Raw genomic sequence first — 21,992 nt, 5'->3', positions numbered from 1 at the left:
ATCACTTAACCATAATGTCTTAAATGTTCACATTTAACCGAAGACCTTTTGTTGCATGTCCGTCCCTTCTCTCCCCACTCATCTCATCACTTAACCACAATGTCTTAAATGTTCACATCTAACCACTGACCTTTGTTGCATGTCCGTCCCTTCTTTCCCCACTCATTTCCTGTCATCTGTCTCTAATGTCTTCTATCTAATAAAGGCACAAAGGCCCCAAAATAAATAGAAAATAAATGCTGAATACGTTGTTCCTGCTTCCCTTTAGGCCTGCTATGCCTGTAGCTAAAAAGAAAGAGACAGCCAGCAGCATCTTCTCATCCAAGTCCGCCTTCTCTGAAAAAAGCAATGACAGCGGTGAGTACAAGCTCAGTGTTGGTGTGCAGTCAAGCCTATCTATAATTGATTTCTAAAATGTACTGTACGGCCGCCCCGGCTGTGGCTCAGAGAGTAGAGCAGGTCGTCCACCAATTGGAAGATCGGCGGTTCGATCCCCGGCTGCTCCGGTCACATGTCGATGTGTTCTTGAGCAAGACACTTAACCCCAAATTGCTCCCGATGCCATCAGTGTATAAATGTGTGTGTGAACGGGTGAAGGCTGACGTGTATTGTTAAGTGCTTTGAGTGGTCGGAAGACTAGAAAAGCATTATATAATTGCAAGTCCATTTACCAATTCAATTTACCATTTACTGCCGTGTAGGGTTTGGTACCGAAGCCCTGAGAGTGAGAGTGAGAAAACAGTATGCATTTTCTGATCTAACTTGTTTTCTCTCCTGTGTTAATGATTTAAAAACAGCTGGGTAAAAAAAGGTTTTGCCAGGAAATCTTTCTAAGTTACTTTAAAAACAAGACTCAGTCAAAACCGAGTATATGTCTGGACCGTGTACGGTCAGTCTGTGAATTTGTGGTTAAATTGTTACATAAATAGTCAGTGGTCATGTCTATAATGTTAAATTCAGCGGTACATGTCCACCAGGTCCAGCGAGGACACTAGGGGACAATTGGTCCCTGATTTTCTGCTTGCCGTTTCAAACAGGAAACAACTTGGCGGCCTGCTCGTATACTTTCTGTTATTCTATCGAAACAAATCCCCCAAAAATCTACTTCTGAAAACATTTTTAAGCGAGAAATAGGCGATGCCACTGCTGAGTCTGGTTTCATTTTAGAACTAGATTGTCTAGTTACCTAGTTACCTAGTTACCTAGTGACAGCTTGTTCCAAGTTTCATGAGCCGGAAGCGTCGCGCTGTTCATTTGCATAAAGGACTGTCTTTTGCGTTTGTGGGGCTGGCCCTCTGCGGTCCAACCAAAAATGTCATCTCTTAAAGCTGAAGTAGGCGAGATTGGAACAAATACGATTACAAAAAAAGTTATTTTTATAAAACGGTCACTATATCGTGACAGTAGGTCGTGAGGTCGTGAGGTCTGCTGTCCTTCTGCTGTCTATGAGAGCCGGCTGTCAATCACTCGCGAACTCCAACCAAATGGTCAAACTAGGCAGCGCTGATCAAATATGACAAATATTCTGTTACGTTAATGCCTATTTCTCTCCTCAAAAATATACCGCCTACTGCCACTTTAAACTGGTGGGGAAAGAAAGTTTTTCCAGGATTAGTTTTCTAGATTACTTTTCTGTGAAAACAGGAGAAGATATTCTTTTTTTTTTTTGTCAGGATAATTTGTAAATTATAAAAAAGAAATAATAATAAAATGTTTGTTGTTGTAATACTCATTACGGCCACAAGAGGCTGATGTGCAACACCACCCCATGTTCTAAGATCTAAGTCTTTCATAAAAGCACCTGATTAGTTTGTCTGTACAGAAGACCCAATCATAAGAAAGTGAACAGTAGTGTAGGAAAAAAAAAACAAAGTATGTTAGTACTGAAGAGTATGTAACAAAGACACAATGTGAAGGAAAGCACATTTGAACAATGTGCTTTACAGAAGGTCAGGAATGTCTACAAGCAGGAGGAGTGATGATCTGTGCAGAAAGTGCAGCCGGTGATCGTCGGCCTGTGTTTGTCTTGTAGATGGATCCAAGTCTGACAGCGATGACGGCGTCGGCCGTGTGTTCTCCACCTACTCCAGCAGCTCTGCATTTGACAAACTATCGCCAGCAAAGAAAGGTAACGACTCGCTGTGTTCAGCAGAGGGAGCTCTAATGCAGCAGCAGAGATGAAACCATAACAGAAGGGAGAGGGGAGGATTATTTAAATGGGATTACTGACACTTAAAGTTAATATGCAAGGACGTTGTGGATGTAACTCATCAAAGCATGATATTATTGTAATGTACAGAGTGGAGGTGGTAAAAAGCTTCCAACATGATTTATTGCAGTAGATAACTCACCATGTTTTTATTATCTGTGAGGTGTAGCAGCTAAGAAGCCGTCTGATGCTACTCCCAAACCTAAGAAGACACCATCGCCAAAAGCAAAGAAACCAGATAAATCCATCTGGGACTCCGACTCTGACACCGGGTCCAAGAAGCCAGCATCAGCATCTTCTCTTAAAGGTACAGCACACACACATACATCCTGTAGTGTCTTACAAAAAATCAATACATAGATTGGTTGAGCGTTTTGGTGACTTTTTGTTGTGGTGACCTTTGTGCAGGTAAAGGCAGAGGGGGGAGGAAGAGGAAGGGCTCTGGCTCTGAAGATGAGTACAGTCCAATGAAGAAAATGGCAAAACCTGCGGGCAGAGTGAGTATCTGGTCTTCCTGTGTTTATTAGATAAATATATAATCTGTGAACATTTGTGATGAGAGAGAGGTTTAACAGAAACTGCCTCTGTTGTTCTTGTATATTTATGCTCTCTATGGCCTGATGTTGTACGTTATATATACTTTACATTTACATAAAGTTAAATAGACATTATTAATATATATTATCGCCTTGACAACAAATTCTGCTTTCTTCAATAGCTGTTTTTATCAGCCTAAATAAAGACCTAAAAAAAGTGGGAAAGTCCAAATAAATATAAAAACAGTTTATTTTCATTATTTATCAAAAACTAGTATGCGTTTCTGTTACTCCTCCGCCCCGGCGACAGCTGTGGCAGGAACGCGATATCTCAGGAACGCCTGCAGGGGATTTTTTAAAAATTTGGCACAAACGTCCACTTGGACTCGAGGATGAACTGATTAGATTTTAGCGGTCAAAGGTCACTGTGACCTCACGTCCGTCCCATTCTCATGAAAGCGATATCTCGGGAAGTCTCGTTCTGAAATCTCACAAGAGGTGCTTACATTAATGAACCAGTAATAATAATAATAATAATAATAATATGATAATACGACACTCGCGTGGGCCATTTTTCTGCATTATATAAAAGTACTTATGATGCCTATAGTGTATTTTGCTGATAAATACTTGTGTATTTTTACTTAGTGACATTTTAGGACTTCATTGTAGATGAGTATTTTTATATTACAGTATCTCTACTTTAATTTAAAACACTTTCTCTACACTACAAAAATGTAGGTTCAATACGCAGCACTAGGAGTCTTAGACACAGCGGTGGAAGGTGTATTCAGATCTTTTACTTAAGTAAAAGTAGAAATACGACAGTGTAAAAATACTCAGTTACAAGTAAAAGTCCTGCTTTCAATACAGTAAAAATGTAAATGGTAACTATAATAACGTGTTTCATCGTTGTCCTGTGCAGAAGCCTCAGAAACCTCCATCAGATGACGAGGACGACGACAGCAACAGCCTGAGCGCGATGGGCTCGATGGGCGCGATGGGTGCGATGGGCGCAGCGTCCCGCGACCGGCCGGGCCGGGCCAAGAAGGAGGTGAAGTACTTCGTCGAGTCCGACAACGGCGGAGAAGACGACGACGACGACATGTTCGATTAGATCAACACACTCCAAACACACTCTCTGCTCCTCCTTCTGTGTTCCCACAGACTTTTGTACATTTCCTCTTTCATTTTATTTTCATTAATGGTGACGTTCAATGATTTCTAATGTGTAGCTGTTTTACACTTTTTATTATACATATACAGGTTTCTTTTTTTAATGCTCATTGAAATGTTCCGTATTTGTCCGAAGCGGCTTTTAGAAGTTTAGAACGCTGTGCTTTAGCACATTTTAATTGTTAAAATATTATGTAACTTTTTGAACATGAAGTTGAAAGTAAACTATGAAATGTCCATGTTTTCCTGGCCTGATTCTTTCATGACTGAGCAATATTACACACAGAAGAACTGAAACAAATGCTGTCACACACAATGAGGTTATGCAAGTAAAGATCAGTTCCTTATTGTGATGTCAATCCTGTAGACGTCAGTGAGGGCTGTCCGTGTCCGATTCATCCAGGGTTCCCGATCCATGTGCGGGCCCTTAACGGATCCCAACTAGTTCATAAAATACTGCTTTTAGTATTGAGGTTACTTAATTATTTTCAACTATTTCTAATGCTGTGATTCACTATATTCTGGTGCTTGGTGTTTGTAACTTTAATCTTACAGACTTACTTTTGTTGCGTAAGATTGTTTGTTTGTTACAAACCCCACCTCTAGTACGTGCCAGAGCTTGTAGTCGGATTGGTAGACCCAGAGTTTACCGAGCCAATTGGTAACCAGCTTTGTGAGACCAGTTATCCAATGTTTGGTTTAGTGAAGCTAGAAACCTCTAAGACAGCCAGAGCAAGCTGAACACGAGACAAGCCTTGACTATTGCGAAATTTGCGTTTTCGATGATCCATCGACCTTTTCACTGTTGTTATTACAAATTTCCACATGTAAGCCTACACATCATGGGTACATCTAAAGCACATTCATATAATTTTAAGAGACAATTTCCCCTCGAATTCTTAAATGTTGGTGCAACTTTAATTCTGGATCCAGTGTGCTGTAGATGACTGGCCAAATGTGAACAATGTAACCAAACGACGTATCCTCACACAACGCTTCGTATGATATCTTACAAAAAAATGATTCCTCATTTTCATGCGTTTTCCTACGAATGTCCAGCAACACGTGTCAATTTGCGCTCGTTACGCGGATACAGTCTTTCCAAAATAAACTTCTGTCATCACAGGAAACTACTTAGTTAGATTAAGGCAATAAAAGTACTTAGTAAGCTTTAGGAAAAGAGCATAGTATGAGTTAAAATAAGTATGGAAGTTACATGACTGACAAATCAACGTTGACTTCTGGTTTCACACGGGGTACGAACAGCGGCCTCCTGGGCGAAAGTCCAGGTTTTTTTTTTAACCACCCATCCACCCTGACCTCGTCCCTGTGCGGCGTTTGTCACTCTTTATACTTCCTGGTTCACAATTACGTGGACAAATTACAAATTCATTTTGTGGGATATATATATATATATGAATTACAGTGCATTACTTTTCGTAGGTATAGCTACGAAATGTGTATGAACCAAAAGCTTCTCTAAAGCTGATTGTTTGGCCACTTGGGGGCACTTAAACAAGCTGTAAACACAACATTGACATTATATCACCTTATAAAGTTGATATGGCAAAAATGTTAGCAAACAATTGCCTCTATTACACATCCAGCAGACACAGAGCAACATTACCATTCATTTGGAGTCGTGTTTCAGGCCACCTGACAAAAATATAAGTGCAATATTCATTTTTATCAGATGTCACATTATGGATGCGCACACAAGTATTTTAAAATAAATATATTTTATTACTTTGCCAGGACAGTTCATGGTAAAGTTTAACAGTATATGAACATAAAAAGCATATGTTAATGTACAAACAAAGACAATATTTAAAATGGAGAGCTGGAACAGATCGAAGCTCAAACCTCAGAGCAGCTCCTGAGGTGGACTTCACCGTACGGGAAGGCAGCAGGGGCTGATGGGATACATCCACAACGCCACCTGCCCCTTCCACCCTCATAAGACGTGACCATCATGTCTCGTATTAACACGACTATACAACACTGCATATGATTGGTGGTGAGGTTTCTCTGATACCGATGGGAAAAAAGGCGACTGTGGACAGTTTGCGATGTCACCTCCAGGACGGACAACAACAGAGCTACTGTTAATGATTGATATTGAGGTTCACAGTTCATGTCTTCTGGCTCCTAGGTTAGGGGTTTTATCCAGGGTTAGACCGATATGTGGGGCTGATGTTGAGCTTTTAAGCCTGTAATGCTATGTTCTTGTGTTTTCTGCGTTATATGTTGCCTTCAAATGAGGTCGTGTTTACCATTTTTTCACGAGAAGAGTCCATATGAAGGGAAAAATTTCCGAAAAGTTACAAGTTCATGAGTTGTGACGTGAAGTTTTCAGAAATTCTTAGTAATTTTATAACATGAAAACGTTTGTATTTGTATTGTAGGCCTATTTCCTGCTTTACGTTACCCCCTCACTAGCTTGCTAATTGTTAGCCTTGTTGGCTTCTAGAGACGCCGACGGCGGCCATATTGCCGTTTTCTTTAGCAGCGGTGTTCTCACAAATTAACCACTTGAACACCAAGCATATTATGTATACGACTTCTCATGTCGTAACCACGAGCTCACAAGTTCTATTTGAAAGCAGCATTAATTAGTTGGTAAGCTAGTTAGCAAGTAAGCTAATGCTGCGTTCGCGTCATATTGTTCAGACCGTAATTACGAGAAATTGGTTGCATCGGAATAAAATCTGATATTTACGACCGCGTCTTAGGGCCTTCAACTATTTTTCCGAGTATTTTTCTTGTAAATTTATGACTTTATAATCTTGCAAATGTGTGTGATTTTTCTTGTAAATCTGCCACTCTGGCTCTTTAATTTTTTTTTTACCAACAATGGCCCTAATACGCCGTCATAAATATCAACTATGATTCAGTAAATTCAACTAATTATAAGGAGAGCTACACAGTTTGTCTGGTTTAACGTTTTAACGAGCCAAATATAACATGATAAAATAGCAAATTAGGTTTATATGGTGTGAAGACAAGGCTAGCAAAGGAGGGTAACTGTCTTGCCGTAATACGTGAACACTCCCAAGTCAGAATAACAAGGAGTTTTATTATATACTTCTGGTGTCAGTAGTGCAGTATTACTAAATTTTGAATCCTTCTACTAAACGTCATAAACTCGTCCGCCGTTACAGCCTCGTTGTGTATACTCTCGTTAGCTTTTTACTTCTGGCGATTGCATTCACACTTCAAAAATCATAGAAGTGACGTTCATTTGTGAAGATTATCTTGCTGTCATAAACGTGTAAGTATCATAAACGTGTGTTTGCCACAGAGCTTATTTTCTCCAATAATCCAAAACCCAATGGAAAAATCCCATTGGCCTTTTTGTCGAGGGAACCCAGGGCGATGCTAACTTCCTAGTTGGCCTACAAAAAATATCCCTGGAGCGCTCTATTCCCAGTGGAGGGTGGTTGTGTGGGTGTTCTTGAAAGGCATTCTGGGAAACCTAATAAACAAGGCAGATGGAGCGACATGGGAAAAGAGTATCTGAAGATCAATTTTTCCTTTGACTGATTATTGGCACAAAACAAATCCGTTTTCAAACCCCCATATCGGTCAAACCCTGGTTCATTAGTTGACCTGTTAACCAAATAGCTGTCGATTGATTGGGTTTGATTGATTGGTGACAGCTGATTGGCTCCCTGGCCCAGGAGGGGTGAAGCAGCTCTGCTGTTTGACATGGAACAAGAACAGAACATATCGACGATGTCGGGTGCTGAGGTGACGTAATCATCCATTTCTTGTCTTTCTCATTGTCCCAAATTATACGTGTCGTGTGGAGTCCGACCTGGATGCTCAGATCAGTCCACCAAGTCCCAGTTCCTCCTTCGTTTTTTTATACACTTGGATGTGAGTTGATGCTCCCAAGGACAAATAACAGAGCGTCTTTTCCACAGAGCTGCCAATTGGAATGCAAAGCACACACCATTTATATAACATCTCTGCAGTGAGCTAGATAGTAGAGTATTACAGTTACGTCGGTACAACATTCAACAGAAACGAACGAGAGTAATTCAGCATTGTGAAGTTGTTTCCTAAAGGAACAGTCCCTTGCTTGCGGTCAGGCGCCTGAGGGCTGTCCTGACGCTTCAGGGGTTGGATGTGGACATTCTTCGGCTGTGAAGGTTTTCCAGCTTTAAAATAAAATAAAAAAAGAAACAAACACCAAGATGCCTCCCTTCATCTCTCACCAGGAGAGCAAGACAGAGAGAGAACCAAGGGAGGAGCATTTCCTATGTTACATTGAGATAGAAGTAAAGTATTCCTTAACACTGCATATCATTCTTCTGACAGACTCCATGACATTATTCACATTCAAACACGTTAAAAACGGAAAAAAAAAAAAAAAAAAAACTGAAACAGCTCTGGTTTCCCTTATGATATGTATTTCTTAGCAGGGATGGGATGCAGATGGGTTTTTATTATTATTATTATGAGCTGCTGAGACCCAGAACCCTTCACTGCCCTAAAGGGTTGTCTTACTTTCCTGTTTTGGATCAAAAACAAGAAACTGATTTGACTCATAGTCACTGCAACCGTATGTTGAACTCTGTAAATACTGTGAGGTGTTTCTATGGGAAGTTATTTGTGCCAGGTTTTGAATTTGCATCAGTGGGCAACCTATGTGACTGAGAAGTGAAGCCAATGCAGAAGTGCCTTAAACCTGCATTCTTTCTAACAGCCAGCAGGGGGCGACTCCTCTGGTTGCAAAAAGAAGTCTGATTGTATAGAAGTCTATGAGAAAATGAGCCTACTTCTCACTTGATTTATTACTTCAGTAAACATTGTAAACATGAGTTTATGGTCTCAATCGTAGTTTTCTTCAATACAGCATGATGTTTATTTGGTAAATTATGGTCCCATTTAGAATAGGTGCCAAATGTAATTTTACAAATGTGACACCTTGCATTGTGGGATTGTTAACAGAAACGTGTGTACAAGCGTCTTTTTTTCGTTCCATTGTTGACATTTTTGAGGGAACTAAATTATATAGAGCATAAATTACACATTCAGAATTGGGACACTCAAATAATTGAGTAATTTTGGACAGCCCATCTGATGAAGACTGACCAAAAGCTCCAGAACAAGCTAGTAAATTGACCTTGAGTTGACATTATTTTGACAATTTGATAATTTCTGATCACACAACTTTTCCAGTACTGTTTCTGGTGAACGTATTTTTGAACGATAGGAATATTTTTTACCTTTGGCAACAGTTAGCTTAGCTCACTCAAGTCTTTATGCTAAGCTAAGCTAGGCTAATTGACTCCCGGCTCTAGCAAATGAGCACAAATAACTGTTTGTTTAAGTCAACGTGATAGAACGGTCAAACCTGACACAAAAGGTCAAACTGGACTAAAATAATTTAAAATTTTAAAGAATTCAAATTTATAAAATTCAATTTCAAACGCAAAAGAGCAGAAACAAATTCACCCATGTGAAAACCAAGGTGCAGTATTGCTCTTATGTCATGTCATATCATCTTAGCTTGTTTGTACTGTAGCAACACAATTTGGATTTAATTCAATTTTGGTTTCAAACCTGTATCTACAAAGTCAATGCAAACTCATTTTTGATCAAATTTGAAACCTGATTACAGCTTGAAATGACAATCTTTGTAATTCAGATGAAGCTAATCCAATACCAGCTGGCACAAATATCTTCTTATAAACCTTAACTAAGTGTTAAAGACTTCCTCATTTTGTGTTAAATTAAAACAAGATTGAGAGAGAACTTCCTGCTTCATATTCCAAAATAAAGAAACATCTTTTTTCAGTAACTTGTGTGAAAGTATTCCCAAAGCTGTTTAGTATTAATATTCTCTGTGACGGATAACGTTTGTGCTTAATTTCTTTAAAGCTGAACCTCCTGCGGTTGCGGAGGATCTGCTGTTAGCCTTCATATTGTTCAGTTTCAGCTCCATTTCAAAGCTTCAACATGTTTTAAGTGCTACAGTTGGTCGGTCCCCTGCGCTGTAAGTGAACAACCACTTGCTATGAGAGAGAATGGAGCCGTTGTTCAGCCAGCAGGGTATAGTGAGGGATCTGGGTCCTATAAGAGGATATAATGGAGTTTATCTCTTATTGTTCAGTATCATGTGTGACCTCGGCTGTGGAGAAAAGCAGCTTTCTTGGATCATCTTCTAATTTCAGCGGGACCACCTCGTCCGATGCAAGACACACCGCCTACTTCCCCCGCCAACGAGATTAAGAGCTCAGTCGGATCTACTGTGTCCAAAGAGAAGCTTTACTCGACTGCACTTCTCAGGGGGTCGAGAGGTCAACCAGGAATCTCCTTTTGCATCATTAAATGTAGCTTACACTGTCAAGTCTGAAGAGCAAGGCGAACGTTTCGGGGAGGGTTTGTGGATCCCAACCCCCAACTGTGTGCTTTCTACATTAGTGTACAATCTTCCCGACCCAACGTGGTCCGGTCATCAGTGTGTTTTAAGGATTGCATTGCCCCCCCGTGTTTCACCGGTACTAACAAGACACTTCTGAAAAAGCGGGTTGAGGAGCTCTGCTAATAAGGCCATAACAGAGCCCATGTGCGTTTGTAGAGCCCGGTTGGTAGTAGATGCTGTTAGCGGTAGATGCACACTCATTAGGTCGACATTCAGGCAATTATTCAAAAAAGTCAAAGCTGCTATAGGCTGTGATCAAACTGAACACTCTCATACAAAAACATAGAAGCAAGATTTGAATGGGCTACATACGAACTAGAGCAACAAAAGCGCTACAGAAAAACTACAGTTTATTACAATTTGGGTCTTTTTTTTGTAGTTTTGGCAATGATTTCTATCGGTTATGATAACATTGGTGACGTCACTAAAAATAGGTCCAATGGGGAAAGAAACACAACCGGTTAGATGATGAGACGGGTTGTAAATAAACCAACAGTTTTGTCAGATTAGCTACTTAATTTGAAAGCAAAAAGTCGTTACATGGATAATAGTCCAGCTCCATTAAAGGGACAGTGTGTAGGATTTGGCGATATCTAGTGGTGTGGTTGCAGATTGCAACCAACTGAGTACCCCTCTGTTCACTTTTCTCTTTGTAATGTGAGTAACGCCGTTCGCCTCGCTCAGAGGTCGGAGAACTACAGTGGCCTTCAGGTAACATAAAAACAAGAAAAGGCTCTCTCTAGAGCCAGTGTTTGATTTGTCCGTTCTGGGCTACTGTAGAAACGTTGCGGAGCAACATGCCGGACTCCGTGAAGAGGACCCGCTCCCTATGTAGATATGAAGGGCTTGTTCTAAGATATCGAAAACACAACGATGCTTAGTTTCAGGTGATTATACACTAATGAAAACATAGTTATGAACATTATATTCCATTTCTGCTAATAAATTAGTTCCACATAATTACGATAGGTCCAAGTTGAACCAGGAAGTTGGTCTGTTTGGGTAATAATTTTACCTTTGTTTTCTCTTCGAAATAAGTTAGGCTAACCTGGGGCTTGTTTAAAACCAGCCTGATCTCATAGAAATACGTGAAATGACCAAGACCTCTTAACAGCGTATTACGCAATGGTGGCATGTAATGTGTTAAAATTATGTGCCAGCACCACAGAAACAATGCCAATGGAAATTAGGATTCCTTTGTCGTTGTGGACACACAAATTCCTGGGTTCAAGAGAAATATGTTTTAATCAAAGTGCATATAGGGAGGAGGTCGGGATGGATGGGTGAGTCAAACACTGGACTTTCACCCAGGAGACAGGTGTTGGTGCCCCGTGAGAAACCAAAAGTAAATGTGGACTTATTTTAAATTACGTAAGTGAAGTTACCGAACAAACGATGGGCCTACTCATTTTACCCAAACTGGTGGCTGCATGTAATCTCAACACATTATGTGCCGCCGCTGCCACCATATAATCTCTGTCAAGAGGTCGGGGTCATTTCACATCTTTCTGTGAGATCACGGTGTTTAAAACTGATTGTCTCACTGCTTGTGTTTGTTGCCCTGTTTGACATATTTTTAGCAATGACGCTTTGCAAGATCTCAGCCATTACTTTAATGAGTACAATGTTTTTATATCTAAGACAACTCACCAACTTAATTGCTGAGATTTGGGAACACGGCAACATCACAAAAAAAAAGTCAGAAGGTCAAACAGGTTAGTCAGACTTATTTGGAAGACAAAACAAAGGTGACTTTCTGGTTTCACTTTGATCTGCCATATCTCTCCCTGCCTACATAGAGCTTATTGTCCCCTCCCTGTGGTTCCAGCCTGTGCTGAATTAGTTCCTGATTAGGGGAGGTTATTGAGGAGAATGTGAATCTCTGCACTGTTTCACTCTGATGAAGACGCACCTGGCGTCGAAACGTAAGTCCTCTAACAAAGTTTGTTCCCTTAGATCCATATGCTCCAGTATAGGCTACTTTGGACCATCGTAGTCGTGCATGTAGACAGTTTTCCTGCACAATTAGCAACAATTTGTGTGTGTTCACTTTTACCTCCAGAGGTTTAGATAGTCTGGCTAAACTGTTGGCTTGTTTACAACCTGTCACATCTCAGAATTTAGCAGTCAGTGTTGTAAGAACAATATTAGCATAACTGATAAAAATGATGGCCAAAACTACAACAAAAAGTGGTAATAAAACTGGAAATATAAATCTCAGTGAGGCTAAACTCATACGCAATAAAACACACCCTTGTTGAGTTTAGTACACTCAGGGGTTTTGCTGCTACAGCATTATTTGTTCTGGTAGTTTATGAAATTACTGAGTCAGTACACCAGAGCCAGCCCTAGACATAGGCGGTATAGACAAATCCATCCATCCATAGGGGCGTCCCAAATTCAAAATTAATTTTGAACTTTTACTATTTCTTTTACTAATACTATTTAATACTATTATATGGAAATATTGCCACAAAAAAGCCCACAACAACAGAACTATGTCGCCTATTAAATAGGCCGTATTTTCTGGGTTCCCCGCTGCATAACCCTGATAGCTAATGAATAAAAAGAGTTAACGTCAGTTACTCCCACTTTAAATTCATTAGGGAAAGTTGGAAAGACTATTCAGCTGTTTGGGGAATAACCTACAACATCATTTTGATAAATATTGTTTTTCTTGTGAGTGTGATCTGCCTATTTTAATCTCAAAGATATAAAGCTATGCAGTTTCTGTGTGAGTATATGAACACAAAGATTGGTGGTGGAATTGGCTGCGATACAAGGGGCCAAAATCTTGTCTATAGGGCACCAAATTGGTCAGGGCCAGCTCTGCAGTACACTATATTTCCCTTTTCTTGCCGCTTGTGCTGCTGTTCAGCAAAAGTTACATAGACTCACTAAACACCAGGCAAGAGAAGACGAATGCTGGCTCTGCTCGCTAACAGGACGGCAACATGCCAGTCTGTGGATACACGACGTCTGTTTCGAGGATTCATTTTCATCTCAGTTCACTTGTTGTTGTGCCAACACTATGTAATAAATTAGTTTCCCTGCCAATGAGTCCTTTTTTGTACATTTTCCACTGAACAACGGAATCCTGCTGGTGGAAATTAGATTAACATGTAAAGTAATGTGAAGCCAGACATCTTCCTCACAGAATCAGTGGACACTTGACGTAGGGAAATTCACTTTTTAGGGGAAACAAATTGTGGCACAACATTGGCTTGTTAACTTAACTGACCAGGTGATAATAAAGTGCGACACAGTTTAAGTTCGTCCAGTTTGAAGTAGCAGGGATACATAAAGCGTCCTATGTGATCACAGCCTGCTGCAGAAAAAAAACAAATCTCTGGCATCTATCAACAACCTAATTCCCCCAATTTGTTTCGACAGTGAGGTAAACTGATTTGCTGATGAGTTGATTTCATAGACTGGCTTATTCTAAATCTAATCTCGCTCGTCGGGTCTCTGTGATTCATGTCGAGACGGAGACTTAACGGTCGATCTGATGAGTGTGCATCGAAGGCTTCTGCTGTTGTGCTTCTCTCCGTTGAGGAAACAGTTGAACAGACTCGGCTCTGTCAACGTGGAGAGAAGCTTTGCATTCTGGCGGTGTGGATGTACACTCATTCATGTAGAGACATGAAGTGTTATAAAAGACAAAAAACAGTTTTAAATATAGGAACAAATATAAAATATTAGACTTCCATAATGTCTATATGCAATAACATTCTAGATAACTTTTTCGAAGGACGTACAATTAGTCCCGCTTTAAACCTTGATGTATCGCCTCAAAGATAATATTTAAGACAATGAAAAAAGCACCACAAAATTCATCATAGAAACAGAGATCTAACCATACAATGGTATGTACAATGCACGTATGCCAACAATACGAGAGATGAGAAGAGATGAGGACAGAGAGAGAGAGAGAGAGAGAGAGAAAGAGAGAGAGAGAGAGAGAAGTAAAACCACTTATCAAACTCCCGTCATGCAGATAAGAATTTACACAGGAGACCTGAGGTGTATCATCTCTGGCGGTTTTACGAGGTCCACGCCCTTCCTGTTGTCCCCGTCCCAGAGACACCACGCCAAAATAAGAGCTAAATTCAGAATTATACACAAAGCACTGATCCTTTGAGGCCTCCGTGTTGACGTTTTCTTTTTAAGGAGGGGAATTTTAGGGGAGAAAAGGAGTAGGACGAGGATATAAAGATAACGTAATACCAAGCAAAGGAGTAGGGGTGGAGGGGTTATAGGGGGTCCTTGCCTGGCTGTTCCTTTTTCGTGCAAAGGACTGTCAGAGAGAGAGCCTCCTAGGGCTCGTCGCTGGGCGGTGTGGCCGTAGCCTCCTCGTTGTCCGACTCCGGCGACTCAGCGGCAGCGGCGTCCTCCTTGGGGCTGCCCTTACTGCTGGGGCTGGCCGCCGCCTCCGCCGAAGTGCTGCTCCCGCTAGTGCTGCTAGTGCTGCTGCTGCTGCTGCTGCTGCTTTTGCTGCTGCTTTTGCTGCTGCTTTTGCTGCTAGTGCTGCTGCTGCTGCTAGAGCTACTGCTGCTGCTGCCGTCTTGGCCCTCCGAGTTCTCCAGCATCTCCTGGATGAGCGGTGGCATGGAACCCGGGATCTCCATCTTCAGAGAGATGACCCGCTCCGCTCCTGATGAGGGCAAAACATGAGGATTAAAATTGAAGCGTGAAAGATTGTTCTTGATGTTGGAAATAGTAGTTTAAAAAGGCCATGAAATAGGCGTTATCAGTAGGGGCCCACTACGCCCACTAGTAGGTTTTATCAGCTATTCACATGGTAGATCCATAGACTGTATAAAAGAAGTGGACGTAGTCACAGTAACGTCACCCATTGGTTTGTGGACTGGTTTTCACCCAGGAGGATCGCATCCCGTGTGAAACCAATAATGTGTAGTTGTCTTGTGTTCACAAGTGTTAAGATTTACTGTCACGTTTGAAACATATTTATTTTAAGCCAAAACACGGTATTTTTCCTTTAACCTAACTAAGTGTTTTTGATTCCTAAACCTGAAGAAGCTGTTTTGTTTGTGTTCAAAACACATTTCATTCAGTTTTACATGTTAGAACGTGTTGCTTTTAAATTTCGTTTTCACTTTTACAACTTAGTAGGCGCAGTAGGCCCCTACTGACCCATATCTATGGTGCTTATAGCGACCAAGGTCCACTTACTAGCTTTTTTTCTGACATTTCAACGTTACATTTGACACCACATTACGATCTCCCGCATATACAACCACTCACACATCCATACTTATTTATTGTGTGATGATAACTGATCACCATCCGCTGATGAAAACCCTGACATATGGTTGACAGAAGAAAAAATCAAGTATGTGGACATTGAGTTAAGATTTTTTGTTTTGTTAGCAGCTTCTTCAGGCAAAATGAGGCCGTTATTGCTGTTTTTACAGACTATTGAGTAAAATCAACATGATTCCTCTGGTCAGACATCTTGTGTAAAATATTAACAATAAAAAATGTTGAACTGCAGGAACCTCTGTATCAACTTTACGTCAGTAATTCATAATATGCAGTGCACTTTAATAGCAAAGTTAAGCTACCAAATAAAGAAGAGAAAATAAAACAAAAGAGTAAAACCCAGAAGAAAACCCAAAGGATTAGGAGACAAATAACCAGTACAGACAGTAAAAGTGTCGGCGAGAACATAAGCTGGTAATGCAACCAGATAAACCTGGGCAACATTACAAAAAGGCAAGTTTAAAAGACGGGATTTAAAGAAAGATACAAAGGGGATAATGTATAGGGTCTACAATCGCTTCAGTCAAGGGACCCAGGTCGGTGGAGGCGCAGGAGGGCCTTTGAGGATCTCAAAGCACACTCAGAACTATGAGCCAGTCCAGAATGTGCTTTAAAAGTTAGCAACAGAAAGTTAAAATCAATAGTTTCACAGGCAGCCGGTTTAGAGAAGTTAAAAGCAAGGTACTCTCTCTCTCTTTCTGTTCCTTGTCATTTGTAATGTACATTTTATGCTGCGTTAGCTGATTTTTCAGCCACTTGAAGAAGACAGAAAACTCTACAACCAGCTGAAAACATCATCATCACCACATCTGACATACAATGGATTTATAACGTTATTATGGCTACAGCATGTTGTACAACCCTGTTTGTTTAAAGCATACTGAGGCATTCATATAGTCGTATTTCTGGTCAACTGATAAATAAAAGTCCAATATTCAGTCTCCTTTTAGCTCTGTTTTGGGCTCTACCAGTGGGCATCTCCTGGTCTGAAAAGTGAAGTCGTTGCAGGAGTGCCTTAAACTTGCATTCTTTCTAATATCCAGCAGGGGGCGACTCGTCTGGTTGCAAAAAGAAGTCGGATTGTATAGAACTCTATGAGAAAATGAGCCTACTTCTCACTTGATTTATTACCTCAGTAAACATTGTAAACATGAGTTTATGGTCTCAATCTCTAGTTTCAAGTCTTCTTCAATACAGCATGATGTTCATTTAGTAAATGATGGTCCCATTTAGAGTCAGATAGACCATAAAGCAGGGGATGCTTTAGGGCGTGGCTACCTTGTGATTGACAGGTCGCTACCACGGCGTTGTCCGGTCTGGGAGATGTTCTTGTTTTCGTCTTACAACTTGAACTCTTTCAAAGTGTGTTTTCAGCTCATGAAAGTTAATTGTAACATTTTGGTCGCCTAAAAATGTCTTATTCAGCGTTCGGTTGTACTTAGCTCCACCCTCTTGTGTCACTTCTGGTTGCAAAAAAACAAGATGGTGACGACCAAAATGACAAACTCGAGGCTTTGAAACGGCAGTCCACAAACCAATGGGTGACGTCACAGTGACTACATCCACTTCTTATACAGTATAGTCTATGGCTTAATGTCTGGGCCCCTATTTTCAAGCTTTAGATATGGCGATTAGCTGAACTGCAGCTAGATACAGCAGTATAGTTTCACTACTCGGCCGTTGCTACTGTTTGCTGATTGGAGACTGAAAGTAGAAGAAGAGGATAATATAGTAGAATCGTGGTGGCAGGTGGACACGGCTATACAAAACCTTACAGGCCTCAGTGTGCATCAAATGAAGCACTTGTTATTGTGGTCTAACAGCGTCTGAAACCCCCTCTGTCCGGCAGCATACTACTGGGAGCAGCTATTTCTGGCACCCCTTGGAAGTACATAGTCATTCTTTCCTTGGACAATTACGTGTGACTCACACTCGGAGCACTGAAACTCTCCTGTTTGAGTCATCAGTACAAAATCTTAACAACTGTGTTGGAAAACATCTGGTACTTTGATAAAAAAGTCGAAGGCACAATGAGAAGAAACTATGACTCTAAGAAACATGATAATCCGCATCTTAATTCAATTTACTTTCAGATTCTGGATCAGTTTTGGAGGAATTCAGCAACTGTGGCGCCGTGTTTTGTCACAACTGCAACAGCGAACGTTTTGAATTAACTTGTGCTCTGAATCGTGCTTCTAATTGGCTTCTTCTCCATATTGGTGGTCAAGGATTATGGGTATTGTAGCATTTAGAGCCAAAGTGCCTGCAGCGGACTCGGACTGCCCCTATATATACTACTGGAATCTTTTGACTGCAACCTAACATAACTGTGAGTTGATATCCTTCCTACCTTTAGCGCTGATGCTGCGCAGGTCTGTGATCTTCATCAGGGTTTTGGGGAACATGTGCGGTTTGCTGGGCCGACGCTTCCTCACGTAGATCTTCAGGGCCTCCAGGAGCGGCTCCTGCATCTGGTCCACCTTGGAGGGCTCCTCCAGGTCCTGACGGTCTAACACACACACACACACACGCACACACACACACACAAATCAAGTCAGACTCGAGGCTCAACTATGACAAATCCATGTGTTGGCTTTATCTGATGTAGACAAGCTAGAGGCTAATACATGTATCACAGCATGACGCCTGGTTTGATTAAGAAGGAAGAGTTTATCTCATTATGTCAACTCATTTGCTGCAGCGGAGAGACTGCTGAGATGCTCTCAATGAGATAACTTGAGCAGAAAACTAATTTGAATCCTTCCTTTTGAGTCGTGGCGTTAAGCTCTGATAACCGGGGGTTTTAACGTCTCAAACAGCAGGGAAGCAACACATTAAAACTAATCAGCAGACGGAGTATTCAAAGCAATGCAGCTATTCACAGACCTCATCTCTGCTGCACACAGTGTTTATTAGGATGACTCAGTGGTCAGATGAAGCAGCGCCTCTGCTCTCTGAAAAGGGGCTCAAATCCTCCATCATCATCATTTGTTTTTTCACCTTTTAGTTGGAAGTTTTCTTTTGAGTCAGAGTCCTTGTACATTCATCAGGTTTAATAGTTTTATATTCCTTCATCAATCATCATATTCAGCCATTAGCAATGCGGTGAAGACCAACCTTTGTTTTATTGTAATCAAATTATAATTTCTCCACCATTTACAGAGTCCAGCGGATTGCACAGTCCTTGCTAACTGTTGCAGGTGTAGCATTTTATACTTCTGCATAATTCCCTTGAGGCAGTAGTACACGTACAAATAACATCTTTAAGCAATCCTCACAATAGTATAGTGGCAGTCCTACTTACTTACTCCTACACATGCTCTTCCTAGTGGTTCGAATTAGGGCTGTCAATTGATTAAAATATTGAATCGCGTTTAATCACACGATATTTCTCTGACAGAGAAAGGGGTTATAACCTAAGAGGAAGATTAAATCTACAAAACAACAACATTGTTTTCGTACTAGGGCTGTCAACGTTAATGTGATACTAACACGTTAACGCAAATTTGTTTTAACGCCACTTATTTCTTTAACGCATGAATGCAAACGATCTTTCAGAAGTTGTAAGGGGGCTCAGTTTTAAAGCTAAAGTGAAGATACTGGCATCATATGACACTAGAAAACCTAAAGGAATCCATTTGTGCCAACCATGTCATACAAGGTTGTTGTGAAGGAGGTTAAATAACGCTCAAAACTTGCGCTAAATTTTGGCGAGGAAAAACTGGCATGGCTATTTTCAAAGGGGTCCCTTGACCTCTGACCTCCAGATATGTGATTGTAAATGGGTTCTATGGGTACCCACGAGTCTCCCCTTTACAGACATGCCCACTTTATGATAATCACATGCAGTTTGGGGCAAATCATAGTCAAGTCAGCACACTGACACACTGACAGCTGTTATTGCCTGTTGGGCTGCAGTTTTCCATGTTATCATTTTAGCATATGTTTTATGCTAAATGCAGTACCTGTGAGGGTTTCTGGATAATATTTGTCATTGTTTTGTGTTTTTAATTGATTTCCAATAATAAATATATACATACATGTGCATAAAGTGATCCTGTTTGCCCACTCCCATGTTGATAAGAGTATTAAATACTTGACAATTTACTATTTTAATCGATTGACAGCCCGAGTTGCAACCCTACTTTAAAGAAAGTAGACTGTGGTAAATAAAAACTAGGTGTGATAATCTTTAATTAAGTCGTTTAGTATAATACTATAACATAATAATGTTTTAGATATTATACCTGAATGGTCTGTAACACATTGAGGATTAGATTTCAAGTTGTTGAACACGCACACTACACCATCAGGCCATGAGGTGGCAGTGTGTGCATGGAGATCAGCAGCTGCTGGACCTGCAGTCAAGGTGTGTGATGACAGATGCAATCAGAGGCGTCTCACACAGTCCGTGGATTATGCAAGACTCTGTAATATTTGCAGAGGCTCTGGGGATCGAGTATATAAATATATATATATATATATATATATTGTTGAATGAAACCCCAGCAGTAACGCTGCGTGAGCACCGATGAAAGGGTAGAGAGAGGAGCGTGATAGTGAGAACTTTTGGTGGACGTACAGTAAAACTGTGTGTGTGTGTGTGTGTGTGTGTGTGGGGGAGGAGGATTTGTGTGTTAATGTGTGTGTAGCCTGACATGAGGGAGTTAGTCATGCCTCGGGTATCTCGGTGGAAAACAACCAGAGAAGTCTTATTTCCTCTGGCAGTTCAAACATTCCACTCAGCTGACTGACGCCGTTGTGACATACCTGTACATCACCCCTCTTCCCTCTCCTCTTCCTCTTCCTCCCCACCCTCCATGTTTGTCAGTCAGGATAGTGCTGCCTCACTGAAAGCAACCTGTGCTTGACCTGGTTCCAGACTCCCGTGGATTCTGGCTTACTTTCATCCCAAACTGGGTTGCAGCTCCGCTCAATATTTATCTGGAGGAATCAATACAGGCTGACTATGTTGAATGGAGAAGCAGCTGAGCATGGTTTGAATGTGGAGTAGATCAGTTTACTCACTCCAAGACTACACTATCAACTCTGATTATATCTTTAAATCTGAATTTATGCTAAATATATGATGTAATCAGGCTGCAAAAAGCCTTTGATTTAACATATCCATCTTGTGTTTTGGGATTTTGCAGACTGACGTTGGTGTTTCTTGGCTGAAGCAGCAGATACCTGATACTTTGCAGAAGTGTTTCTCTAACTCTGAGGGGGTCACACGATGATTAACAAAGTACTAAAAAAGACAACAAGTGGTGGTACTTTTCAAACCTTTGCTTTTTAAATGATACATACTGTTAAAGTCCAGCTGAAATGAAGCTGAATACAGATTTGATTTGAATTATTTATTTCTTATTTTTGTTTCATAAATGTACCCCGTCTGTGTATTTAGATTCTTTGCACATAGGCGAGCCAATCATTTAATTTTTAAAGCAAATCTATGTAATTTTTGCTTTTGCACAGTGGCCACAAGTGGTAATAATTTAAATAAAAAAAAAATTCTCTTGAATCAGTTGCTTTAAAGGTACAGTGTGTAACATTTCGGGGATCTATTAATGGAATATAATAATATATATACATAGCTATGTTTTCATTAGTGAACTAGAAGTGCACTCGGAGAGCGCAGACCTCCGCCGAGGCAGGTTTCATGTACGTCGTTGCCCTAAAGCCTGTGGTGTTAATGCACAGGCTGAGCGGAGTTATTAAAAAAAAAAATCACAAAGCCGTATCATGATCCGGATCGCCACCAAAATCTAATGCATTATTCATTGTGCCACACCCCACCCCTCCAAAACTTTTGGAGTAATCCTGCTAATGGACAAACCAACAAACCAACAAACCAACAAACCAACGCCGGTGCAATCTGCAACCACATCACTAGATGCCACCAAATCCTACACACTGTACCTTCAAAGATGTCATCATTAGTATTAAGTATTAAAAAGAGGCTGTGACTCGGGTCTTGAGCTATGGGGTATGACACATGGGCAGTGTAATGGAGCTACGGTTGTGCGTTGCTATTGGCTCAATTTCGGCGATTGCAGAAGTGATTTTACTTTGCATGTGTTGTACCCCAAAGAAATGACGCGTCGATGACGCGTGACATCTCCTCTTTTCACCCTTCTGGATCGCATACAGGAAACAACCAACATGTCTCCTCCTGGTGAGGTTCTTGTTTTACTTTTTGTGATATACATTTTTTTTATATATATAAATGTATCTGAAATGTAGTATAACAGAATATCTATCTATAATTTGCTAGTAAAAGTAGGACTGTAGCAGCAAAGGTGTAGAGAGTGTACAGTATTAGTGTACAGTAGAATTGAGCAAGGGTATGTTT

General features: G+C 40.7%; 2 protein-coding genes and 1 long non-coding RNA gene across 7 annotated transcripts in view; 2 read left to right on the top strand and 1 right to left on the bottom strand.

Moving 5' to 3' along the window:
- The window catches only part of top2b (DNA topoisomerase II beta), a 33,038-nt gene extending 28,880 nt beyond the window's left edge, over nucleotides 1-4,158 (top strand). For 2 of the 3 annotated variants that reach the window (XM_037795210.1, XM_037795212.1), the window contains 5 exons: nucleotides 269-357; nucleotides 2,033-2,128; nucleotides 2,373-2,516; nucleotides 2,618-2,706; nucleotides 3,671-4,158. In XM_037795210.1, the coding sequence (XP_037651138.1) occupies nucleotides 269-357; nucleotides 2,033-2,128; nucleotides 2,373-2,516; nucleotides 2,618-2,706; nucleotides 3,671-3,862 (610 nt within the window). In that variant the 3' untranslated portion in view covers nucleotides 3,863-4,158. The remainder of the gene's footprint in view (nucleotides 1-268; nucleotides 358-2,032; nucleotides 2,129-2,372; nucleotides 2,517-2,617; nucleotides 2,707-3,670) is intronic. The other variant, XM_037795211.1, reaches the window with a different exon arrangement.
- A 1,987-nt stretch (nucleotides 4,159-6,145) lies between these two features.
- Nucleotides 6,146-19,568, top strand: LOC119503556. The gene is made up of 3 exons (XR_005210340.1): nucleotides 6,146-6,344; nucleotides 10,804-10,814; nucleotides 19,556-19,568. It is a non-coding gene; the product is annotated as an uncharacterized LOC119503556 (long non-coding RNA).
- Nucleotides 11,370-21,992, bottom strand: part of LOC119503554 (retinoic acid receptor beta-like) — a 199,212-nt gene continuing 188,589 nt past the window's right edge. For all 3 annotated transcript variants that reach the window (XM_037795397.1, XM_037795398.1, XM_037795396.1), the window contains 2 exons: nucleotides 17,988-18,146; nucleotides 11,370-15,008 (listed from right to left, as the gene is read on the bottom strand). In XM_037795397.1, coding sequence (XP_037651325.1) covers nucleotides 14,671-15,008; nucleotides 17,988-18,146 — 497 coding nt within the window. In that variant the 3' untranslated portion in view covers nucleotides 11,370-14,670. The remainder of the gene's footprint in view (nucleotides 15,009-17,987; nucleotides 18,147-21,992) is intronic.

Source organism: Sebastes umbrosus, chromosome 15 (assembly GCF_015220745.1).
Source record: "Sebastes umbrosus isolate fSebUmb1 chromosome 15, fSebUmb1.pri, whole genome shotgun sequence".
In the NCBI taxonomy this organism is placed as follows: domain Eukaryota; kingdom Metazoa; phylum Chordata; class Actinopteri; order Perciformes; family Sebastidae; genus Sebastes; species Sebastes umbrosus.
Note: the sequence above shows the minus strand (reverse complement) of the source record. Positions and strands in the feature narration are given on the sequence as shown.